General features: G+C 41.1%; 1 protein-coding gene across 1 annotated transcript; it reads right to left on the reverse strand.

Annotated features, from left to right (window-relative positions):
- Window positions 1-6,165: 6,165 nt before the first annotated feature.
- Window positions 6,166-24,667, reverse strand: KICS2 (KICSTOR subunit 2). Its single transcript, XM_036070975.2, has 3 exons — window positions 24,423-24,667; window positions 17,588-17,873; window positions 6,166-8,370 (listed from the first exon to the last, which is right to left on the reverse strand). The coding sequence occupies exons 1-3, from the start codon at window positions 24,655-24,657 to the stop codon at window positions 7,554-7,556; spliced, it is 1,338 nt and encodes a 445-aa protein (XP_035926868.1). The 5' UTR covers window positions 24,658-24,667; the 3' UTR covers window positions 6,166-7,553.
- Between the last annotated feature and the right edge of the window lie 127 nt (window positions 24,668-24,794).

Genomic DNA, 24,794 nt, shown 5'->3' on the forward strand with positions numbered 1-24,794 from the left:
TGACAAATTCCTCTCCTCAGTTTCTGGAAGTCATGACCCCCCACCCTCCCCCACCCCACCGCCCCAGTGGTCTGCTGCCTCAGCAATCCGTCTGTCTCCTGGCCGGTCCATTCTCTCCCTGCACCGGCTATCATCTGTCACTCTGCTGAACAGCCCCCCCCCCACCGCCATTCCTGGACGCGCACCCCCGCCAGCCACTGCTTCTACCCAAACCAAGGCAGAGACCCTTCTTTTAGTTCTCTGATGACCCTGCTCAGCCCAACTGCAACCTTTAGAAGAGACTTCTCTGACAGTTCAAGAAAATGGAAGGGACGTTGTAACACCAAGAATGCTTCAAGCTATACTGGATCTGGCAGGCCAGGTACACCTCCAAATCTCTCTCTTTTTTAGAGATTTATTTTAGAGACAGAGAGCACCCCTTGCTAGTGGGGTGAGGGAGAGAATCTCAAGCAGAGAGAGCCTAATACGGGGCTAGATCCCACAACCCTGAGATCATGACCTGAGCCGAAATCAAGAGTCAGCGTTTAACGGACTGAGCCACGCTGGCGCTACTCCAGATCTCTTATAATAGTGATCTTTGGACTGGGTTTCTACTACCCGGGGTGTAGTAGTGACTGTTTCTCAAGATATGCAAGAATAGGGGTCATCATTAGGACATCAATTTCAGGTCCTCAACTTCCATATGTATGAACTCTTTCCCAAATGAGTCTCTGAAGGAGCCTTTGGTAGGTTAAGCTACTTCTGTCTTCTTCAATAACTGCTCTTCTCCCACATAAAAACCAACTCACCTCTCATCCATAAGTTTACATTTGGAGTCAGCTTTCCATGTGTTTTTCGTGTTTCTGCAGGTCTTGGGCATGAGACACTAACTGTCCTTAATTCGGACTGTCTTTCAGGGATGTTTGTATCCTTGTAAGCATCCTTGAGACCAAAGTGCAGACATGGTTACTGTTTTAGGTTGAATTTTGTCTCCTCCCCACCAAAAGATGTTGAAGTCCTAATTCCCAGTACCTCAGCATGTGCCTTTATTTGGAAATATTGTCGTTGCGGATATACTTAGTTAAGATAAGGTCATACTGGAGTAGGGTGGGCCCCTAGTCCAATATGACTGGTGTCCTTATAAGCAGACAGCCATGTGAAGACAGAGATAGAGGGTACGCCATGTGATGACAAAGCAGAAACTGGAGTTATGTAGTTGTAAGCCAAGGAACAACAAAATGGCCAGCAAACCACTCGAGACTAGGAAGGCAAGAGATTCCCCTACAGGTTTCAGAGGGAAGATAGCTCTGCCAGCACCTTGATTTCACACTTTTAGACCTCAGACCTGAGAGACAATGAGTTTCTGTCGTTTTATGCCACCCAATTAGTGGGACGTTGTTATGGCAGCCCTAGGAAACTAATATGCTAACTGTCCAGGATAATAATGTTTCAGTCGAGCCAATGGAAGGCATGCTTACTGACCCCTGTAAAAGATTTGGGTTTCCTGAGGCGCCTGGGTGCTCAGTCGTTAAGCATCTACCTTTGGCTCAGGTCATGATCCCAGGGTCCTGGGATCGAGCCCCGCATCAGGCTCCCTGCTCAGCTGGGAGCCTGCTTCTCCCTCTCCACTCCCCCTGCTTGTGTTCCCTCTCTCGCTGTGTCTCTCTCTGTCAAATAAATAAATAAAATCTTAAAAAAAAAAAAAAGATTTGGGTTTCCTAAGACCAGAATTCTTTTCCTGAAATGTAACCTATTGCCTGAGCAGGCATCCATCTGGGCCCCTCCACACTGACCCTGTGAGAACTGGGGCTCAGGAACATGCAAACATGGTCACATTCTGGCTATTGTTCTGCTGTGACTAACTGCCGCCCAGCTTCTGCCTGCACCCGTGAAACATCGAATCGCAGACCTTGCACAGTTCGCAACGTGGAGCATTACTGTAGGATATCAAAATCTCTGCCCACCAAACAAAGGAACATTTAGACAATCAGTTTCTTTAACCAGGTCATCATAAACACATACTCATTTCATTGAAAGACATAGTTCAGATCAATGTTCAAATAAAGTTTCTAATATATATGTCATTTGCTCATTAAACTCTTAGAGCCCCATGAAAGAATATTTATATGTGGAATATGCGGAGCTAGTATTTCATAGGGTGATCAATAATACTTTTTAAGAAAATAAAATCCATATTAGGATAAAATTCTATGGGAGAGGTAGAATGGAGTTCAAGGAACAAAAAGAGTGATAGAGTATCACAAAGCTTGTTAAGAGATTTTTAAATATGGAAAATGGTTGCTATCAAGTTTCTATTGTACCAAGATTTCACTGGATACATTTAAAAGAACCATTAACATTTTCATTTTAAACGTCAATATCTACGATACATGATAAAATGACTCTTTTGAGACTATTTACATATATATAATGAGGATGATTCCAGATTTTTTTTTAAAAAATCCATCAAAGTATCATGTTTTTCAAAACTGGTAGGAAGGCACGCAAGTAAAACCGGTTCGAAGACTGTTCACCGCCTTCCCGCTGGAGCGCCCCAGCTCCTGGCCTGTGGGGGTGGCTGGGGCCGGGCCCCCTCCCTGCCGGCCGAGCCTCGCAGGCCCCGCGCGGTCGGGCCGACCGCCGCACCGCAGTCCTCAGCAGAGCTGATGCTTCACGGTGGTTACCTGAACGAAGAAGGTTGGGTGCTAGAAAGCGGCCGTGCGGACCCTCTGATGTTGCTTTAGGGGCCGCCCTAGCACTGGCCTAGCCTGGAGTGCCCGAGACCAGGATGGCTCTGGCGGTCAAGGGGTGTCCTGCCCTGCCGCATGTTGTCACACCAAAAATGAAAAAAGTGCCACGTAAGCTACTAGATGCAGCACTCCTTGGCTGTAGTTGGCGGGTGTCTTGTGTGCTCACGAAGTGGCTGGGCTCAACTGCGGGCACCCGTTCGCGTCAGTCCTGGATATTTCCCCTTTACGTGTTCCTTCCTCACTGCCTGAAAAAGACTAACTAGTTGTAAAAACAATCAAGATGAATACGTTCAAGTATGGCTTTTCTTTTCTTTTTTCTTTTTTTTTTTTTAAGATTTTATTTATTTATTTGACAGAGACACAGTGAGAGAGGGAACCCAAGCAGGGGGAGTGGGAGAGGGAGAAGCAGGCTTCCCGCTGAGCAAGGAGCCCGATGCGGGGCTCAATCCCAGGACCCTGGGATCATGACCTGTGCCGAAGGCAGATGCTTAACGACTGAACCACCCAGGCGCCCCTCAAGTATGGCTTTTCAGAACTGGGTCAGAGACCCCTGGGGTTATGTCCTGGCGCCCTGAGGCATGGGGAAAAGTGACTAAGTGGAATTGGTGAGGAAGATATTAAAAACTAAGGGAGGGACGAAGGAGAAAATCAGAGGAAAATAATCAATAGTAATTAAGAGAGAAGAAAATGAACCATGAGGAAGAAATAAAGGAGGATCATAACATTTACATTAAAGTGTCTTGTAATAAGGGGAAAAAATGGCTGCCTTATTTCAAATTTGGGGTTAAACTTAAGAGGCAGAAGGCAGAAATCCTCATATATTCTTATATATTTCTTTAAAAACTCCCTAGTACCTCTAGAAGATACTAACCAACTCATTATTTTATCATTTTTTTTAAGATTTGTTTTAAGTAAGCTCTACGCCCAATGTAGGGCTTGAACTCACAACCCTGAGATCAAGAGTCACATGCTCCACCGACTGAGCCAGCCAGGCACCCCACTTGCCAGTTTTTAAAATAATGAGTTAGGGGGCACCGGGCTGGTAATGCCAGATATTAGCTGCCTCCCAATAAAATACACAATAGTCACTCCAAAAAAAAAAAAAAGAAAAAAGAAAAAGGAAAGAAATCTGATCAAACCTCTTAATCTAACTTCCAATATAAAAGGAAAAAAAAGATAGAAAAGTATGTTCAGTGATGGCTAAAGGATACCATCAGCAAAGTCCTGATTGTAGAAACTTCACAGGTATGAAATGAAATGAACTAAACACTTCAATCAGAAGGCAGAGATGGTCAGATTGCAGCACACAGAGGTGGTTATCGCTCTTTTTAATCAGTCTTCTCTCTCTAGTTCTTACCATAGACACTTTAAAAATAAAGATACAAATAGTGAGAGGATAGGAAAAGACATACCATATGAACAGTAAGCATAAGCAAGCTGGGTCATAAGAAAACAGGCAAAATGCACTTCGAAGCAATGAGTAGTAATGGAGATAAAGCAGGAAACTTCATCATGATAACATGGCTGATATCTGAGAAAGAAACATTAAAAATGTCTATGGGCCTAAGAAAAACGGCTTTAAAGGACAAAATGCAAAAAACTGACAGAAATAAAGGAAGACACCTACAGTCACAGAGATTTTAACACACCTCACTCAGCAATTAAAAGAGCAACCGGACCCCCCCCAAAAGAAAAAAGAAAAAAATCAGTAAGAATATAGAACTGAAGTGATGCTATCAACCAACCATAAAAATTTAGGAACAAAGAACCACAAGGATTCTAAAATAAGGAGAGAGGGAAGGGAGGGTGAGTGGGTTAGGCATTTATCTGCCTCCCCTTCTAAACTAGTTCTTTAAGTACTGTTCAAACATAGTGACTAAGCAAGCACATGTATGCCCCAGATCTGAAGAGAAAGATGGTAACAGGAGAGGTGTTAAGTTTAAGGAAAGAATGGTCCATCTTTTATTTATATAGTTTTCAAACCCAAGTAAGCTTGCAAAGCCTTTTTTACATGCATGATGTCATTCCATTCTTACATATCCTTTGAAAAAAGCAGCCCACATTTCCTTATCCCCATTTTACAGGTAAGAAAGTCAAGCTCAGAGGCTGACAAGCCAAAAAAAAGGCAAGTTCGCTGCTAGATCAAAGGGTGGACGTATTCTAACGATCCCAGGAGTGCAGTGAGTTACCAACTATTTTCTTTCTTGTAAGTAAATTTTCTATAAGATGTCCAAATGCACAAAGAAATAATACAAAGGGTATGGGCTCCTCAGTTAAGCATTCAGCTAGTCTCCCCCTTACCCACAAGGAGTATGCTCAAGACAACCAACGGATGCCTGAAACTGCATAGTACCAAGCTCTGTATATACTATGATTTTTCCTATACACACATACTTATGATAAAGTGTAATTTATAAATTAGGCACAATAAGAAATTAACAGTAACTAATAATAAATCAGAACAATTGTAACACTATACTGTAATCCTAGGTATGTGAACGTGGTCTCTCTCTCTCAAAATCTCTACTTGCACAGTACTCACCCTTCCTGGGATGACGGGAGATGATCCAATGCTGACACAGCAAGATGAAGTGATAGGAATGACACAGGCATTGTAATGTAGCAAGAGGCTACAACTGACCTCCTGGTGATTCGTGAGGAGGAGCCCCGGCTTTCAGCTTCCAGACTGTGGTGACCGCGGATAACTGAAACCGAGGTAAGCAAAACTGCAGATAAGGGGGGACGACTGTATTTTCACACACTCCCTAAAATGATGTCGTCAGATACCAGGTTGGACCCAAGAGGACAGAGCTGTGAACGTTCACCCTGAGTCCAAACAGCATCCTCAAGTGAACACTCCTTCATGGACTTGTCGGCAAATTCAGTAAGTGTTGACCACACTCCTGGTTACACATGAAAACTGATCAAGCTGTGGTTTAGAAACAATTTCAAAGTAAACAGTCTGCAGAAAATATGCAGATTTACTCTTCCAATTAGCAAAACACAGACTTTACAGATCATTTCATTACTGAAGGACAAATCTCAGAGTAGAATCATTTTGTTTCTTGGCTTGAACCAAAATATGTTTAAAAATAAATATACATTTAAAATATGTTCTAGACAAGGACTGGTTATTTAAATATTATATATAAGCTTTATTTACACTCTTCTTCCATGTTCTACTGAAGCATATTTCTTTTAGGTACATGGGAGACCACATCATTAAGGCTAATGGTGGTTTTATCTAGGAAAAAAAATAATCCATGAACACCAAGGAATATTTTCTAGCTTCTTGGCAAAACACAAAAGGGAAGAAAAATGATTTGACTTTTTAGTTCTAATTGTTTTCAATGTTTTATATAAGTTCAATGTTCAGATTTTTATAGAACCTGAGTGAATAAAATGCAGAAGTAAATCACTACTATTTAAAGCAAACTGGCTTTTTACATATGTGACTTTTATTTTAATAAAGAAAGAAAGAAAGAAAGAAAGAAAGAAAGAAAAAGAAAAGAAATAGAAAATAGGCCAATAGGTCCTCCCAGCACGTAGTCCTGCCTGAGGTGGGCAGGCCTCCTGGCACAGGCTGGGAGCGACTCTGCCCATGGCCAGCTCACCTGCTGGGGCAGCCCAGGAAAACCCTGGCTCTGTGCAATCATGAGAAACCAGACCAATCCGATCATTATGTAGCATCCAAGCATTGAAGGAACTATCAAATAGTAACAACTCAATGATTCTTTGTGGCTTATTTTTATTCTGAATCAATAACCTAGAAGTGAAGTTCACAGCCTATCAGGCCTTCACGGGTCCATCTACTTCCCCCTGAACACCTACCGAAGGAAAAGGCAGCATGTGTTATGAGGGATCACTGCTTCTAAGAATAATCTGGAGGAGGCAGTCCTGAAACCCAAGTTCAGATGTGCTTAAATTAAGTACTGATCTGATTACTCAACTATGAAGAGGTCTTTTGAATGCACAATTCATTTTTAGCAAGTACAATGTATTGAGACCAACATTTTGATATTATAAAAGCAGGCTAAGTCACACGAATGTCTAAAAGTGGCTGAAAAACGAAGACTACATGCTTTTGCAGCCTAAGAATAAGCAGGGAGTGGAGCCAAACGTGAACATACATCTCAGCAGAAAGGTGATAAACAGAAAGCCAAGTAAATAATATGCCAAAGAGTGAAGAAACCCCACATTATGGCTCATACTAACTTTCAAACAGAGTGAAAAATTCATACTTTATAACGGTAAACACAAATGCAGTTAGGTGTGTAGATCACCTACACCTACACCCAAAGAACCCATCCAAAATATCAATTTGTTGATGAGAATCATAAAACTAATTTCATGTTAATTTGCTAATTTATGAGATAAAAAACATACAGTCCTTGATTCTGAAAAGGCCATTTAATATCTTATCCCATTTACTGGTCCTGGAAGGAGGGGAAAAGAGAAGGCATTTGGAATTGCATTAAAACAAAGTTTAGAACAATATAAAACAGGTGGAAAGAACAACCAAAGGCCAATAAATATTCAGTCTACATGAAACACAGGAAAATAGGAGAAAATACCGCAGGTGCTCTGCTGTACCATGGAGAGACCCAGTAGCCATGATCACTTCCTAGATTACTCTTTGGATACTTAATTCAATTGGCCTTAATTGCTTATGAAGTGTGTGACACAATTAGGGAGGATTTGTCTTTAATTTAGCTCTGAAAGAAGCATGAATGGATGGAAACGCTAATCACAGACCACAGCAGATCATTAGAGCAATTAGGAACAAACTTTCCAGTCTTGCAAACCTTTCACACAAACCACCTGCTAGCCTTTGGAGCCAGGCTTCAGACTCGCAAAAACTTTGGGGTTCTTAAGGGCAAGTGAGAGCTCATTGAGGAAGGAAATAAAGTGGGAGTCTCTTTCAGATTTCTTTGATTCAAAAATGACAACAATGGTAAAGTGAGGTTCCGGGCGGGTTAGGAAGTAGGTGCTCTGAACTTTGTCATCATAGAAGTGGACCACCTTTTCCAAGCTGTTCAGTTCGGACATGCGGTCTGTCATGATCATGATGACATTGGGCCAGTGCATGACGGGCCTGTCGCTGGGCAGAGACACCACGGCTGGATACTGGTCCACTCCCTTAGGGGCCTCTCTGTAGGAATGGGGGTGGTGATAGCCGTGACCCTGAAAGCTCTCAGAACCTCGGTTGTCAAAGATTAAGGACACATTGGCAGCATCATACTTCCTGATGAAGCTGGAAATCTTTCCAAAAAAGTCTGGGTTGGCTTTCGCAGTCAACGTTTTCATTTCTGAAGCAGTCGTTTGTCGGCTCAGTGCCTCGTGAAAGTAAAAGCTAAACTTGGCAAGAAGCATGTTTTTGAGTTTCATCAGCCAGAGGAAAAGGTGTGGGGGCTGAACGGCCTTCTGAGACTGCCCTCCAAACAGATGTTTCTTGGTCTCCCGCTGCTTTTCAAAGATCTGGCCCCAAGTCTGCAGCTTGGTGTGAGCACTGTGCAAGTTCACCAGAGATGGGAGGAACTTCCACTCTGAGACCTGAGCCTGGGCCTTCAGGAGATGACTCAGGACGTCCACTTCCAGCTGGAAACTGCTTTCCAAAGGGCTGAGGATGGGGTGGTGAAATCTAGAGGGGAAGGGAAATTAATAGAAATAAGTGGAAATGTTACTCCACGTGGGCATTTCCTACCCTCAAAACAGCACACTGTGGCCAGACGAATAATATTACGTTGGGAGCAGGGAAAAGAAAGACTGAAGGGCTCCATGTCGATTCATTTATAAAGTTGTTCTGCGGCGTCTGGGTGGCTCAGTCAGTTAAGTGTCCGACTCTTGATCTCAGGTCAGCTCTTGATCTCAGGGTCATGAGCTCAAGCTCCATAGTAGGCCCCATGCCCAGTGTGGAGTATTAATTAATAATTTATTTATTTATTTAAAAAATAAAATATACTTAAAAATAAATAAAAAGTTGTTCTGACATAACTTCACCATCTCAGAATTATGTCAGCATCATATCCTCCTATGGAAACCGCCTGATGTTTAAACAAAAAATGAGAGTAGCGGCTAACTTCTTTTCAAATACAAAGAAATTAAATTAGCTGTACTTTTTTCCGAGCCTATTTTATTTATTCTGGGAATTGTATAACTAACATAATCAACAAAACAAGGCATCTTTTTTTTCAAGATGTGGTCCTAAAGAGGCAGAGGTAAAAAAAAAAAAAAGTCACTAAAACACCTCTTAAATGTGTATGTAACACACGTAAACTTATTTAACGTTCATAGTAACTCCACAAAGTATTATGGTAACTCCATAGTAACTCCATAAGGCAAGCCTTTATTCAATCCTAGCTCCCAAATTTTCTGCATATTTAATCGCAGTTAAAAAACAAAATGGGAGCTAAATAACAAAAATCTAACATTTCAACACTTATGTTTTAAATTGGATTACTACTCACTAAATTAACTCTATGACTCATGGATTGCTACCTGCTATTTGTAAAACATTTTTTCTAATTCGCTGGTAGCAGTAATATTGGGTAGCAGGAGGGGAACGGATGTGGAAGTGCCTCCCTTCCAGGGAGAGGGGGGAAAAGACCAAGTACAGAGACCCTGAGGCAAGCGAGAGCAAGTTCTTTCTGATGTTTCAAGTCTCCTCTTCAGAGTCATTTCCTTAGAGATGTCTTCTCTGTTTGCCTCCAAACTAAGTCAGGTGACCCCAATCGTATCCGCTAGTTTCTTAATACCTGTCTTCCACTTGAGTAGCTTCATCACATAATTTGTCCGACAAACTGGGACATATGGTCACCTTTGCTTTGAGCTCCTCCCTGAGGAAAAGTAAAAGCTGCCTATTCCCTTCGCTCCTTTATCTCTAGAACATATGGCACATACTAGAGATTCAGGAGAGATTCAGGAAACATGGCAACCAACTATGTTAAGATTTGAATCCTACTTTCTGCCTCATTGATTCTGTTGTTTGTGATCGAAATGAAATTCTGTAACAATGGCTAAGGAGAGTCCTCCCTGTCTGGACCACTTAGAGCTTTCTTGCCTAGGCTGCTGCTTCTTGTGAGAAATGCCCGGGGAGTTTGAGTGTCTGCCTGGCCTGTGCACCCTCCTTCTCAAGGAGCCAATACCAGGCCCTTATACTCTTCCCAAAGACCCGAAGCATCTGCAAGTGACCCTATTTTAAATATGTGGGCAACATCTAGCATTTACTGATCATATCTTATGCCCCAGGCACCACAGGATTTGATTTACAGGTCTGAATCCATGTAAAGTACTTGTTTCACTGTCAACAAGACAGAATCTTCTCATATGGCTGTTTTGGCCCCTGCTGAAGCGGAAAATACTGGTTATGAATGAAAAAGTTAAGAAAAAAAACCATCACAAATATAGCTGGAGTTAAAAAATCCATTTAAACATTAATTAGAGGGATTATTAAACACTAATTAGAGAGCCCATACTAGGTTAGATATTATAAGATAGAAACTCATTATCATGTGATAAGGATATAGTTACTCACATGACCACACATTATTTTTTTTCTATTACCAGCATTTTACCTTCAATATCCTTCAAGAGAGGGAAGCTAAAACATGGGTGGAGGGTTTCAGTCTAATAATACATTCAAAGAATCAGAAAGATAGGGGTGCCTGGGTGGCTCAGTCAGTTAAGTGTCCACCTCTTGATTTCGGCTCAGGTCACGCTCTCAGGGTCGTGAGATGGAGCCTCACATCAGACTTCGTGCTCGGCAGGGAGTCTGCTTGAAGATTCTCTCCCTCTACTTGCTGTCTCTCGCACTCTCTGTCTCTCTAAAATAAATAAATAAATCTTAAAAAAAAGAATCAGAAAGATAAACTAGATTTCAAATCCTCTAGCTCATGCGCTTAATTAATTAATTTGGACTCTTCAGATATTACATGCTTTGAAATAAACATTAAGAAAGTCTAATACACATGCACACACACAACTTCACTATAGCATGGTTCACAATCTGTGAATGGTAAGAAATGCTCCTACCACCTTAGCGTTTAGGCTCTTTGACACTTAATGACCACAAAGCATCACAAAATTCTATAATGATGGGTATCAAGAAAATTTGCCAAGGAACTTGGAACACAGTAAGACTTTCAATAACAGGAAAACAGTATAAGATTGAAGAAAATTCTACCACAAATAACAATACTCTAAGTTATTTTTCTGCTTCATTGGAAATCATCATTTATATCCAACATTCTCCTTGAAAGAACATGAATTCTCTGTACAAATCTTCAGAAAGAATTCTGAGCAAGCTCTTCCATAAACATATACTAAAAATGTTTAAATGTTCAACATTTATTAGGATGAATGTGAATGTCGAAGCTATTTTTCATCCTTAAAAAGAGCTAAAAATTCATGTTAATGTTATTCTGCCAAGACTTTGCGATTAGCATTATGATGTATCATTTCCCCATTTCCATTCTGCTCTGTGCCTCATACCCATTTACAACTCACACTATAGGGGGATCTGTTAAATTGTTGTAATCCAAAAATACACACCTCAACTATGGCAGCGAGCTTGAAAGAGTCTGAATACAGAATAAATTGACAACTATTTGCAGAGAACATCTGCTCTAAAAAAAGCCAGAAGAAAGAGAGGGGGGTGGAGAGAGAGAGAGAGAGAACTCTCTCCTTCACAAATCCACATCAAGGAGTTCCTTCCAAAAGAAGTATCCAGGTCCCATTCATGTTAGAAGTCAGATTAAAACAATTAAAAACAAATCTGTAGCACAATGTGAATATACTAAATGCCACAGAATTATACTCTTAAAAATGGTAAATTTTACGTTATGCATACTTTACCATAATAAAAAAAACTATCGTCTCTTCTCATTTAAAATTTTTACTAGTTTTTAGGGGCGCCTGGGTGGCTCAGTCATTAAGCGTCTGCCTTCGGCTCAGGTCATGATCCCAGGGTCCTGGGATCGAGTCCCACATTGGGCTCCCTGCTTGGTGGGAAGCCTGCTTCTCCCTCTCCCACTCCCCCTGCTTGTGTTCCTGCTCTCGCTATCTCTGTCTCTGTCAAATAAATTAAATCTTTTAAAAAATAAATAAATAAAAAAAATTTTTACTAGTTTTTAGATACAAATACATTGAAGATATAAAGATGCATTAGCCAAAGGTTTGCCTTATAGAGACTTCCCAAGGTAGGAGGTACTTATAATGGATACAAGTTGGAAGTAAACACATCTCTTATGAGAGGTACAAAATAAAATAAGATTTTAGAAAAGGAGCAATTTCTTTTGGTTGAAAGATTATGCAGGCCATAAGGCAGACAGAATTTGAATTGAGCCATGCAACTTCAAGAGCAGCTAAGATTCAGCCGTGTAAAGGTAAGGGCTTAAATTTCTGGCCCCATTCTTTTTTTTTTCTTTTTTAAGATTTTATTCATTCATTTGAGACACAGAGATACAGAGAGAGAGAGCATGAACAGGGGGAGAGGCAGAGGGAGAAGCAGGCGCCCCTCTGAGCCAGGAGCCCCATATGGGGCTTGATCCCAGGACCCCGGGATCCTAACCCGAGCCGAAGGCAGCCACTTAACCAACTGACCCACCCAGGCGCCCCTTAAGTTGAATAAATTTGAGAAATATGTACAGGAAAGACTTCCTGATCCTCCTCTGAAGCAGGTCATAAAACCCTCAAGTGAGACGTGCCTTTCCCCCTACTCTAAGGAAGGGAGCATCCTTATCTCCAAACACAAGAGACACAGAGAGGAATCTGAAAGAACAGGCCTTTTGCTTCCCTGAGCTTTAGCTCAGACCCTTTTTCACCCTAGCACATTTTCCCAAAACTCTTACATCTTCAAATGGACCCAGCTGAATTTTGTTTTTTAACAAAATCTACCATAAAAACACAGATTTAACAGCTTCTTTATTTTATGAAGGCTCCCCTGACATGTAAAACTTACATTAAATACACTGGTATGTTTTTCTCTTGGTAATTTGTTTTTTGTTAAAGGGCCCCCCGTTGAGAATTTAGAAGGGTAGAAGAAAAGGTATTTTTCCTCCCCTCCGAGTTCAAGGACATTCTAGGCAAAACAAATAATGAACCAAAGTAGGAAATGGCAAATACTTATGGGGAACACATTAGATTATGGATTGTTTTTTGGCTTCTGCTTAAAATCCTCAAAATTTTCTCTTTGAAGCTTCTTCCTTTTTACAAAGAGTTTGGGTACAATTTAAAGCATTTGATGGGCCTTAGATAAATTTGAAAAGATAGGCTGGGGCAAGATCACAGAAGGCCTTCAGCCCTCACTGTTAAGATTGAGATAAGCTGAATGCTAGAGTAGACTGTGTCCCATAGAAATGACACTATTGTTGGTTTTGCTTATGAAATTTTCAATGGGCAAAAATTCACCTTGTTGAACTCTACACACACAACTAACTGTTAATTTCACTTATCATCACAAATCTTTTCTTGAAGGAAAAAGGGCACAAGGCCTAAATAAATCACAGTTCTGCCCTTGGTGAGAATCCTGTCATCTGAAGCATTCAGATCAAAAAACTGTGCTCCCTAAAATGCAAACAGAAACTTCACTGTAACTCAATTTTTAAAAATGTCCTTTGGGGTGCCTGGCTGGCTCAGTCGGTGGAGAGTGCGACTCTTGGTCTCAGAGCTGTAAGTTTGAGCCTCACGTTGGGTGTAGAGATTACTTCAAAGTAAAATCTTTAAAAAAAAACAGAAAAGTTCTTTAAAATCTATCTGTAAAATCATGGTTAAAGGATATAAGTCACTTAATGGTATATTATTGCCACATGAGAGGAATTTTTTTTAAAGATTTATTTATTTATTTGAGAGAGAGAGAGCGCGTAAGCATGTGCCCCCACACAGCGGGGAGGGGCAGAGGGAAAGGAAGAGTCGTAAGCAGACTCATGCTGAGCGCAGAGCCTGATGTGGGCAGGGTCAATCTTAGAACCCGGTTGTGAGATCACAACCTGAGCTGAAACCAAGGGTCCTATGCTTAACTGATTGCGCCACCCTGGCGCCCCCAACAGAGGGATTTTTAAAAGCTGTCTGGAACGAATAAATACTTGCTCTGTTCTTTAAAAGAATTACTTCTTAAAATTATACTCTTGACTTAGGAGAGTAAATATTTTGCATTTATAACCCATCTTCCAGCTTTAACTATGAAATAGAAAAATTAACCAGAATCTTTTTTTTTTTTTAAAGATTTTTTTTTTTAATTTATTTATTTGACAGAGAGAGAGATAGCGAGAGAGGGAACACAAGCAGGGGGAGTGGGAGAGGAAGAAGCAGGCCTCCTGCAGAGCAGGGAGCCCGATGCGGGGCTCGATCCCAGGACCCTGGGATCATGACCTGAGCTGAAGGCAGACACTTAACGACTGAGCCACCCAGGCGCCCCCAGAATCTTCTTTTATGCCCACTGTACAAAAGAGGTATGTAAATTCAAAATGAATTCTACGGAATCAAAAAATGTTCCATTGATGCTTCCTTGGGGAAAAAAACCAAAACAAAACCCAAGTTCTACCTCTCCTCAAAAGTATTCAAGGCATAGTAGACATCCTGATCCTGTATGAGCTAAATTCATATTCTTCCTTCTAAGAGCACACAATAAAAACTTGTATGATTAATGTTAATTATTCAATTTGAAATGCAGCATCACAATGACTGTGGTTTGTAAGCAATAATTTACATTTGCTTAATAATGTAATAAGTTTGCCAAAAGAGGAAACCTTTAATACTGTTCTACTCTGAACACAACTGGCTTCCAAAGGACAAAAACAAAACATGCTTCCCATGAAAGCAGACTGGGCCTTGCAATAACTCACATAGAATCTGCATCTCACATCAGGGCCACAGGTCTAGACTCCACGTTATACGTCACGCTTGTTAATTTTTTAATACAAAAGCATTTCATCGTTTGAAAGATGAAAGATTCACACAATATTTTAGAAGCGTTCTGACAAGGATCGGATATACTGGGGCAAATAAATATTTCCTGAAAGATCAACTGGGTCCTTTGGGAAAAGGATTAACTCTTTCAATACAATAGAATACAAAATATGAATTACTTCTCTAAACACTGGAACCATGAAAGAAATGTTTGATATAGCACAGATGCCAAATCAAAAGGAAGAAGAAGAAGAGGAAGAAGAGGAAAAGAGGAAGAAGAAGAAGAGGAAGAGGAAGAAGAGGAGGAGGAGGAGGAGGAGGAGGAAGAAGAGGAGAAAGGTCTACAGAAAAAAGGATATTATCCTGGCAAAAGGCAAAGTATGTTAATTTATACCTAAAATAATTCCACTTCCCCCCCAAAATCAACATATTATACAGAATTTCAACTTTTCAGAATTTTTTAACTAAGGAATTTATGTTCAAATTAACCCAAAGTTTCTAATTAAGATAATTTTTAGGGTTGGATGTATCTATAATCAGTAATTCCCTATTAATTAGATAAAGGCAGCATGGGTGGAAAATAGAGACAGATGAAAACACCTTGACCTTGGGTGATACTGCGCCCCCGGCTCCATCAGATTCCATCAGTGTCCACTCAGTACCTGGTACAGCCAAGTACCCTAAAAGCTTCAAGAATGAAAGCTGGGCTTTTGCAGGAAATGAAAGAAATCCTCAAAGGTCTGGGAAGTGGGATGTTTCAAAGAAGGTGCAAAAAGGATAGATCACAAATCTAATCAAATAAAAATGAAAATAGTTAAATAGTAATAATCATTCCTACGAGACATACACACGCACATGCATACACACACCGTTTAAGGTTCAATACCTAGTCTATCCCAGTGTTGGCACCTTTTTCTTATTTATCCAAACAATTTGTTCACGGAGACTATTTTCAATATCACAGGGAACTTTTAAAACATACAGGTTTCTGGGCACCCAATCGAGAATCACTAAATCTTACCCTCTCAGGGAAGAAGGGCAGGGCAGGGCAGGGGCAGGGGGCAAGTATGGTTCTTTCTTTTAAGCTTCCCAAATGGTTCAGCAAACCACTTTCACGTTAGCATTTGGGAATCACCACATGAGATCTCTTCCCTTTGAGAGTCGTATCTCCAACTGTATTTTTGCTTTTGGATTTCAAAAAATTATTTTATTTAAAAAAATGAGGAAGAAATAAAATAGTTCCAAACAGAAAATTTGTTAACATGTAAAATTTGTTTAAAATGTGTATGTACAGACTATCTCTTAAGAATGATAGGAAGAACTTGCTAACAACATTCATTGCCTCTTAGGAAAGGAATTAAGTAGATAAAGAACGGGCACTTTTCACTATGTATTCTTTCATACTTTATAAATTTTGAGCCATATTAATGTATTACCTACTAAAATAGATAAAACAAAAATTTAGAATATATCATAAAAACAGAAAATACATGACAATAAAAAATAACACAGAGGACATTTTGGAGACAATTGGGGAAATCTGAATACGGACTACTTACTGCTGATGATAGAAAAAAATCAGTGCCAAATTTCCTGAGTGAGAAAACTATGCTACAGTTTTGTATAGTTCTTAGAAGATACAATCTGAGTATTTGAGGGTAGACTGTCATGATGTTTGCATCTGACATCCAAACAATGCAAGGGGGGGGGGGTTAAAATTGTATACAGAGAGAGATAAAGCAAACATGACAACATTTTAATAATATGAGTCCAGGGGAAGGATGTTTGTGTGTTCATTGCACAGCTTTGTTTATTTCTTTTTTTTAATAATAGCTTTACTACTTAAATCATATACATAAAGTATACTCTTTTAAGGTATAGAATGCAATGGTTTTAGTATAGTCAGAGTTGTGCAACCATCACCACTAATTTTAGAACAGTCTCATGACCCCCCAAAAAGGAACCCCGTATCCATTAGCAGTCACTCCCCATTCTCACCTTCCCCCCTAGACCCTGACAATCATTTTCTGTGTCTGTAATTTGTAATCTATGTTCTGTGTTTATGACTTTGCCTATTCTGGACATTTCCTATAACTGGAATGATAACTATATGTGATCTTTTGTGACTGGTTTCTTTCACACAGCATAATTATTCAAGGTTCATGCATGTTGTAGCATGTATCAATACTTCATTCCTTCCTACAGCTGAATAATAACACGCAATGCTTCTCAAATTCCTTTCATATTGTTTTTTGGCTCAGGAAGCGAGCAATACATTATAGCCAGGCTCATTTTTTTTCCAAGTAAGAGGAGCAATTTCCTTCAAATACAAGTTTTCCAGCTGATCAACATCCTTTTTTTTTTTTTTAATTAAATTGGCTACAAATAGCCTTTTGACCATTAAAAAAATTTAAGTATGCCCTCCTCAAAAGCACAGATGCCTGTCTCCACTAAGAAAGTTTAAAACAAAACCAGAACTATGCCACAGGCCCCGAAAGTGATTATGAAGAAGTTTCCAACACATGATAAGTAATGGTTACATCTGAGGACTAAGTGGATAACTCACCAAGGTGATTACTTTGAAAGGGACGTTTATTTGAATAATGGTTTGTAAAAATATATATATATATATTTTTTACATACAATTCTCCCCTTGTGTGAACTCTTTCATAAGCAGCAAAATCAGTTATAATACATCGTTTAAGGATACTTCATTGGTCTCTGGCTGTCGCTTGGAGAAGTGTCCACCCAGCGTGGTGTTAATGAGGCCCCGAGAAGGTACCTCATGTGTACCTGCTGCTTAATTAATACGTACAAAATGTAGAGTGACGATTCCTCCCCTTCGCAGGCACGTCATCCTAGATCTTCTTCATAAGCGTGCGGGAGGGAGCCCGTGTGCGTGGGAGTGAGAGGCTGCACCGTGTGTCCCTCCCACCCTCCTCACCTACACTCACCTGGAGCTGTATTTCTTGAGGATGGTGTCCAAAAGGCCAACGAGCTCCTCAGCGTTGATGAACTTCTGCGGGCTGAGGGCGTACATCTTCTCGTAGAAGTCTGCGATCTCCATGCGGGCCTGAACGAAGAAGCAGAGCTGCTCTGACAGGTGGGAAAGCAGTTCCTCCACGTGCGGGGCAGTCCCGCCCAGGGCGCCGCGGCCAGTCACCACCTTCTTCAGCTCGTTGTGCAGGGACGTATAGATGGTTCGGATGGAATCCTTCCTGCTGAAGAAGGACTGGCCCCCTAAGAGGCAAATGACAGTAGCACGTGACAAGTAAGGGAGAGAAACCAGAAAGACAAAACACCTCCCAGCCTCCAAAAGGAAAGGAGTGGAGCCTGCCAAGCTCAGGGCGTTATTATCATCTACCATATTCTCTGACTCCTACGATTGGAATTTAAATATTTTGTGATTCATAATTTCACTGAGGAATAAGAAATGAATGCCTGGTGCAACTCATTAGTGCAGCAGCAGACCTCTGTATGATTTCCTTAGCCAGGCATCAATTTTCCCCTACCCCATTTCAATGAGGATTCACATTTCTTTCAGAGGATAATTGACCTAGATGGTGATATCAGCCTGGATCTAAATAGCCCTTCTTCCCCATACATATATTTAAAACAAAAGAGAATACCCGATTGGAAAACACTGTTGTTATTCCTGATAAATCAGAAAATTTTATTTCTGCATTAGAGTTGCATTTTCCTTTGAATCTTATCTTTTAAGCCATCCCAGAAAATGGAAAATACACATATATATATCTCCCTTACACAAGAACACAGACTACTGGGATCCCAGGGGAAAAAAGGAAATCTGTAGGGGTGCCTGGGTGGCTCAGTCGTTAAGCGTTTGCCTTCGGCTCAGGTCAGGATCCCAGGGTCCTGGGATCAAGCCCCGCAATCAGGCTCCCTGCTCAGCCGGGAGCCTGCTTCTCCCTCTCCCGCTCCCCCTGCTTGTGTTCCCTCCCTCGCTGTCTCTCTCTGTGTCAAATAAATAAAGTCTTAAAAAAAAAAAAAAAGGAAATCTGTAGTACTTTTTTTTTTTAAAGTAAGCTCTACGCCCAACATGGGGCTTGAACTCACGACCCTGAGATCAAGAGTTGCACGCTCCTCCAAATGAGCCAGCCAGGCACCCAGAAATCGTTAGTACTCTTGACAAGGTTGACACTATAGGTTATAACAAAATAAGCACCACGCTGTGAATGAGTAAGAGCAGGAAGCAATTATAAATAACTGTTGCTGTAACACAGGGGTTCCAAAGGAAATCAGCAAAAAAAAAAAAAAAGACCAGGGGCGCCTGGCTGGCTCAGTTGGTAGAGCATGTGACTCTTGATCTCAGGTTCATGAGTTCAAAACCATGTTGGGGAGGGACCCTACTTAAAAAAAAAAAAAAAAAGACCAAATACATCCCTTTCAACAGTTAAAAAGGATCAAGTGGCATAGACATCATTTCCTTACTCTGTATTAATACATGATCAACTCTATTTCTAATAATTATAGAGCCAGCTTCGTAGATGTTTTCTTAAGCAATTCTGCACCCCACTAAATAAAGGGTCACAGGCAAGACATTAGGAGAATGAGAAGAAACAGGGCAGGTTTAAAACAGTAATTCTTAGGAATATATAAAAACCTCAGAGGTGGATGACAGTTTAAATTTTCTATTGATATACACAGAATGCTTTCATGAATAAACTTATTACTATTCTAAACACATCAATTGGGAGTGAAAATTATTTATCAAGGCATTTGTAAAATATCCTTTTAAGAAATGAATCTTAGATCCTTTCCTACTACTGTGACCACCTTGTCCCAGTCTACCCAGGACTTTCTAGGTTTTGGCACCGAAAGCCTGGCTTCTTGGAAAACCAGACTTAGTCCCACATCCTGGGAACCCCCCTGGCCCTGGGCAAACCTAGAAGATTGGTCACCCTACTTACTCCACAAACTATCATTACTTAAAAATGTTTTCTTCAATATAATGCCTAAACAAAGTAACTAGCATTCAAATCATTTCTCCTACTAATAGCAGCAGAAACCATGTGGTGCAGTTGGATTGACCCCAGCATTCACATCCCACCCAGGATTGTACCCTGAAGGGTTTGCCCTCCCTTCCCTGCCTATCTTCAGTCTAACCTTGCAGATTTTGTGAAGTAACAGTATGGAATAAATAGACCTCTGTGTCCAAGTTTAGGGAAAAAAATCTCTTAGGTTAGGTAGGTAACAAGAGTACCATGCAAAATCTATGGGGCGCCTGGTTGGCTCAGTCAGTGGAGGGTGCGACTCTTGATCTCGGGGTTGTAGTTCAAGCCCCACACTGGGTGTACATATTACTTAAAAATAAAATCCTAAAAAAAAAAAAAAAACCTAAAAGCTCTGGAAGTCTGACCGACTTAGTTCCAAATTCCAGCTTCTGAACTTACAAGCCGTGTGATGTGCCAATGACACAGCCACTTTGAGCCTTAGTTGTTGTTTTTAACACGAAACTAGTAATAGAGCTAAGAAGACAAAATGAAATGCCATTCTGTATGTAATGTGCCTGGAGCAAAGTGCATATTCCACAACACTAATCCCTTTCCCTTCCATTTATAACTGATGTAAGAAAATTCTAAATACTACCTAATTGGACTTCTAAAACCCTATGGTAAATTGGGAGCTTCATGTACTATAAAAAAGAATAACTACCTATTTGACAGATAGCTAGCTGACCTCAACTGTGTACTCACTGCTGCTGTTAACAGGGTGGCCTTAGTGACAATTTTAAATCTGGGTGAAAAAGGAATACCTTTCTTCATCAGATTACCCTTATCTAAGGGAATGGAAACACCACATAAATACAAAGAATACCCTGAAAAGCTTATCAATAAACATCAATCACTAGTATGTTTAGTGACACTAACATACTAGTCAAGTGACACTAGAAGGAAGGGAGAGACCACTAATGCATTTCTTTTAAACAGGTCTCTTTTCTCAAAGCTCTCAGGAGCACAATCCTACTTGTTGACTACCCTGGTTAGGAATATCCAGTGGGGACTGGCCTTCCTTCTTACTGGGAAACAAAGAAGCAGAGACACGAGACATCTTCCTCTTTACAAGTTTTTGGATTTACAAAATATGATTATTTTGAATTATTTCCAGAAGTTTCTGTGTATTGAATCCTCATTATTTCTCAAGATTTCAACAGTCCATCTCACATGATAAAATTTCAAGTAATAAGTATATTAAAGGAATATGTAAGATGTCTGAGTATTTTATCCGACAACTTCTTGTTAATGATAATTTATAAACATTGGTTCTCAAGTTAAGTCATTTTCTACCATGCTAAATTCTAGCAACCAGAGGTTGCGGAAACTCTCCAGTGATGAAACAAAAGGGAGAAAGTATGACCTAAAATCCTCCAAAGGCATTGAGATGGCATATTTTTATCACTGGTCCTTCCCCAAACAGGTATATTCTCGGGGCACCTGGGTGGCTCAGTCGTTGAGCGTCTGCCTTCAGCTCAGGTCATGATCCCAGGGTCCTGGGATCGAGCCCCGCATCGGGCTCCCTGCTCAGTGGGAGGCCTGCTTCTCCCTCTCCCACTCCCCTGCTTGTACTCCCTCTCTCGCTGTCTCTCTCTGTCAAATAAATAAATAAAATCTTAAAAAAAAAAAAAACAAACAGGTATATTCTCCCCTCAGAGGAAAGAGAAAGCTCCAAGGTAAGGGGTCCACCCAAAGTTTTTCAGAACTGAGCCAATACAGGAACAGAAGTCTCCCTGTCAGGTCTGTCCTTTGCCTCAAGTGTTTGCCCACACGTGCATCTATAATCAGGATTCACTGCCAAGGTCTCTGATAAAACACCAGTCACAGGAGTGAGGTCAAAAAGACTCACTTTTTTGGACCATGTTTTAAATGTTTAAAAATACACATAAAACTTTTTGTTTTGCTTTAAAAAAAAAATACATTCTAATTAGCAAAGTATTTGAAGAACATGGGAATGTCTTAAGTGGCAACACAAAAATTTTTCCACAAGGTTTTAAGAAAAAAAATCACAAAGTCATAAGCATGTTGATATCACAAACATTCCAGTATCAAAAAACTGTAGGATGCAAAGTTAAAATTTAAAATCTGGGGGTGCCTGGGTGGCTCAGTCGTTGAGCGTCTGCCTTCGGCTCGGGTCAGGTCCCAGGGTCCTGGGATCGAGTCCCGCATCGGGCTCCCTGCTCCGTGGGAAGCCTGCTTCTCCCTCTCCCTCTGGCCCTCCCCCTGCTTGTGTTCCCTCTCTCACTGTGTCTCTCTGTGTCAAATAAATAAATAAAAATCTTAAAAAAAAAAATTTAAATCTGGAAACTACGGGGTGCCTGGGTGGCTCAGATGGTTGGGCGTCTGCCTTCAGCTCAGGTCATGATCCCTGGGTCCTGGGATCGAGCCCCACGTCTGGGTCCTGGGTCGGCGGGGAGCCTGCTTCTCCCCTCCCTCTGCCTCTCCCCCTGCTCATGCTCTCTCTCTCTGTGTGTCTCGAATGATAAATAAAATCTTTAAAAAAAATAAAAATAAAATAAAATCTGGAACCTACATTTACTATACATGTGAATAAGTTAATGAGGCATTAAAGTTAAACATGCCAATTCTCAGAACATTCACTCAGAAGTCACAGATCACCTGGGAGCCTGAACCATGCCTGGGCATGTTTCATAGTGTAAACTGCTCCTGGATCAATTTCAAGGTGCAGCCTTCAGGCTCATCCATGCAAGCTGGGGGTCCACGCAGAACTAATCACTTTACGTAATAAGGGCCATTGCACAGAACCCAAGGCAGAGACAGTGATGATCTCACACGTGCTCTTACACACAGGGCAGCCAGTTCTGTTTACCTAAAACCAGACACATACAACTTAAACTAGAGTAACAGATTTTTAAACTGGGGTCCATCAGTAGCCTTTAGGAAATCCAACTGAAGCATCTCCAATTAAATGCAAAATTGTATTACACATATATTTTCCATATAAGTCCATGGGTTTCATCAAATTCTCATAGATGAGCTTAAAGAAATTAAGAATCATGGCACTGGGATCAATCACCATTCTTCATGAGGTGGGGGAATCTAGAAACAACTAAAACTGCCAGAAAATTACCCACCTTCATTTTATAGCCAGAATCCTCCCCATTTCCAAATACAGCTGGCCCCTGAATAATGCCAGGGGGTGGTGGAGGGGGTGTTGGGGAGCTGACCTCCCCCAACACAGTCAAAAATCCGAATATAACTTTTGACTCCCCCAAGACTTAATCACTAATAGCCTATTGTCGACTGGAGGCCTTACTGATAACATAAACAGTAGATTAACATGTATGCTATATGTTATGTGTATTATATATTATATTCTTATAGTAAAGTAAGCTAGAGAAAAGAAAATGTTAAGATAATCATGAAGGATGAGAAAATACATTTACTGTACTGTACTGTATTTATCGGAAAAAATCCATCTATTAGTGGACCCATGCAGTTCAAACCCCTATTGTTCAAGGGTCACCTGTATATACAAAGTATTTTTAAATTATAATACATACACCAATTTTTTTTTATAAATCATCTGGATAAAAACACAATCTGACAGTTCAAAGCCAGGTATTCTGGTTTGAGACCTCTCACCTACCCATAAAAATGCACATAGACAATTTGCTAATCTACAGAAAGGGAAATAATAACACTGCCACAGCACTTGCAAATTTGTGAGAAGTGCCACTGTAAAAAAGGGTGGAAAAAATACACAAGGTGATTCTATCTGAGCAATTTTGCCAGTAAGTCAACGTACTAAACAACAAGTTATTATTTGAACAGCTAAGGCAAAAGTTAAAGATCTTGGAAAGCCCTGCCCTTTGGGCGTTTACTGAAGGCAGTATGTACATGGCCACCTTCAGGCAACATAAAGAAACTGGGGGCTATAAATCAAAATGGAATCTGCACTCAATTTTACCTTTCTATTCTTTATTGCATGTATGTGTTGTTCATTCATACCAGACCCTGTGCTTCTGATAATTAAAGGGTCTAAAAATAGGCCAAAATACTAACTTTGAAAGCTCTGGGATTCATATTGATTGTTGGTAATTGTAAGTAGTAATACTTTATATGCATAGCCCTTGGCTTTCACATATTTTATTTCCTTCTGATCTACTCATTAATTGTTTCTACTAGTGAAAATCGGTTGAATCAGCTCTTGCATCTTATTTTCAGGGGCAAGATTTAAGATGGAATGATAAGAGTGTTTACCATTTTCCCCTTAAGTCCCCTCTTGCTAGTGTTAGGCATATTTCTTGCCTTTCCTGTCCAGTATTCATTTATTTCCTCATCCATTAAATATTTATTGACGGCCTAAGAAGGGGTAGGACTCCATCTGTAACTCGCAGGGGCCTTAACTTCAAAAGCCAGACAAAAGTGTTCATTAATTCTAACTAGGTTGTATTGCCAAGTTTTGCTCCTCTGGCCACAGTGTCATTTGTCAGAAAAGCGAAGACATACAGTTTGCTTAACTTTTCATTTATGGCACCAATCCATGCACTGAGCAAAATGGATACACCCATCGGTTTGAGACACAGCCCTAAAAAGAGCATCCACCCCGGCGGCCAATCTATCAACAGCAGAGGCCGGTGGGCGGGGTTTGTGGAAGCCGAAGGGAGGAAGGGAACGGTGGGAGGAGATCTGGGAGTGCCAAGTTGAGCCTGAGGGTAGGAGTGAGACAGGGAACCCAAGCCACTGCCGATGGGGGAATACACCCCCTTTCCTTCCTCCTGAAAGGGCACGGGGGGCGGGGCGGAGGTACCTAGTTTTTGCCCCAGGTAGGTGAGGCTGTGATAGACCTTCTCGGCCGCGGCCAGGTGGGCCAAGGCCGCCAGCAGCGACAGCCAGTTGCCCCCCGCGCTCTTGTTGGCCTCTCGTTCCTTGTCCACATTGTCCTTGGCCTTGTCGTAAGAGAAGATACCCAGGTGAGAGAAGAACGTCTCCAGCACCGCCTGTTCCACCGGAACCGGGGCGGCCAGCGGGATAGACTCCCCCATGCGAGCTGCGACCCAGCTCCACCCACGTGGCTCTCCTCTCCCTCGCACTTCCGGGTTCTCAGGGAACGTGCGCACCAGCGTGCGTGCGCGTGACCGCCGCAAGCGACGGGCTCGTGAGCGCGCTGCTGCCTGGACCG

This window comes from Halichoerus grypus, chromosome 6 (genome assembly GCF_964656455.1).
Source record: "Halichoerus grypus chromosome 6, mHalGry1.hap1.1, whole genome shotgun sequence".
In the NCBI taxonomy this organism is placed as follows: Eukaryota; Metazoa; Chordata; class Mammalia; order Carnivora; family Phocidae; genus Halichoerus; species Halichoerus grypus.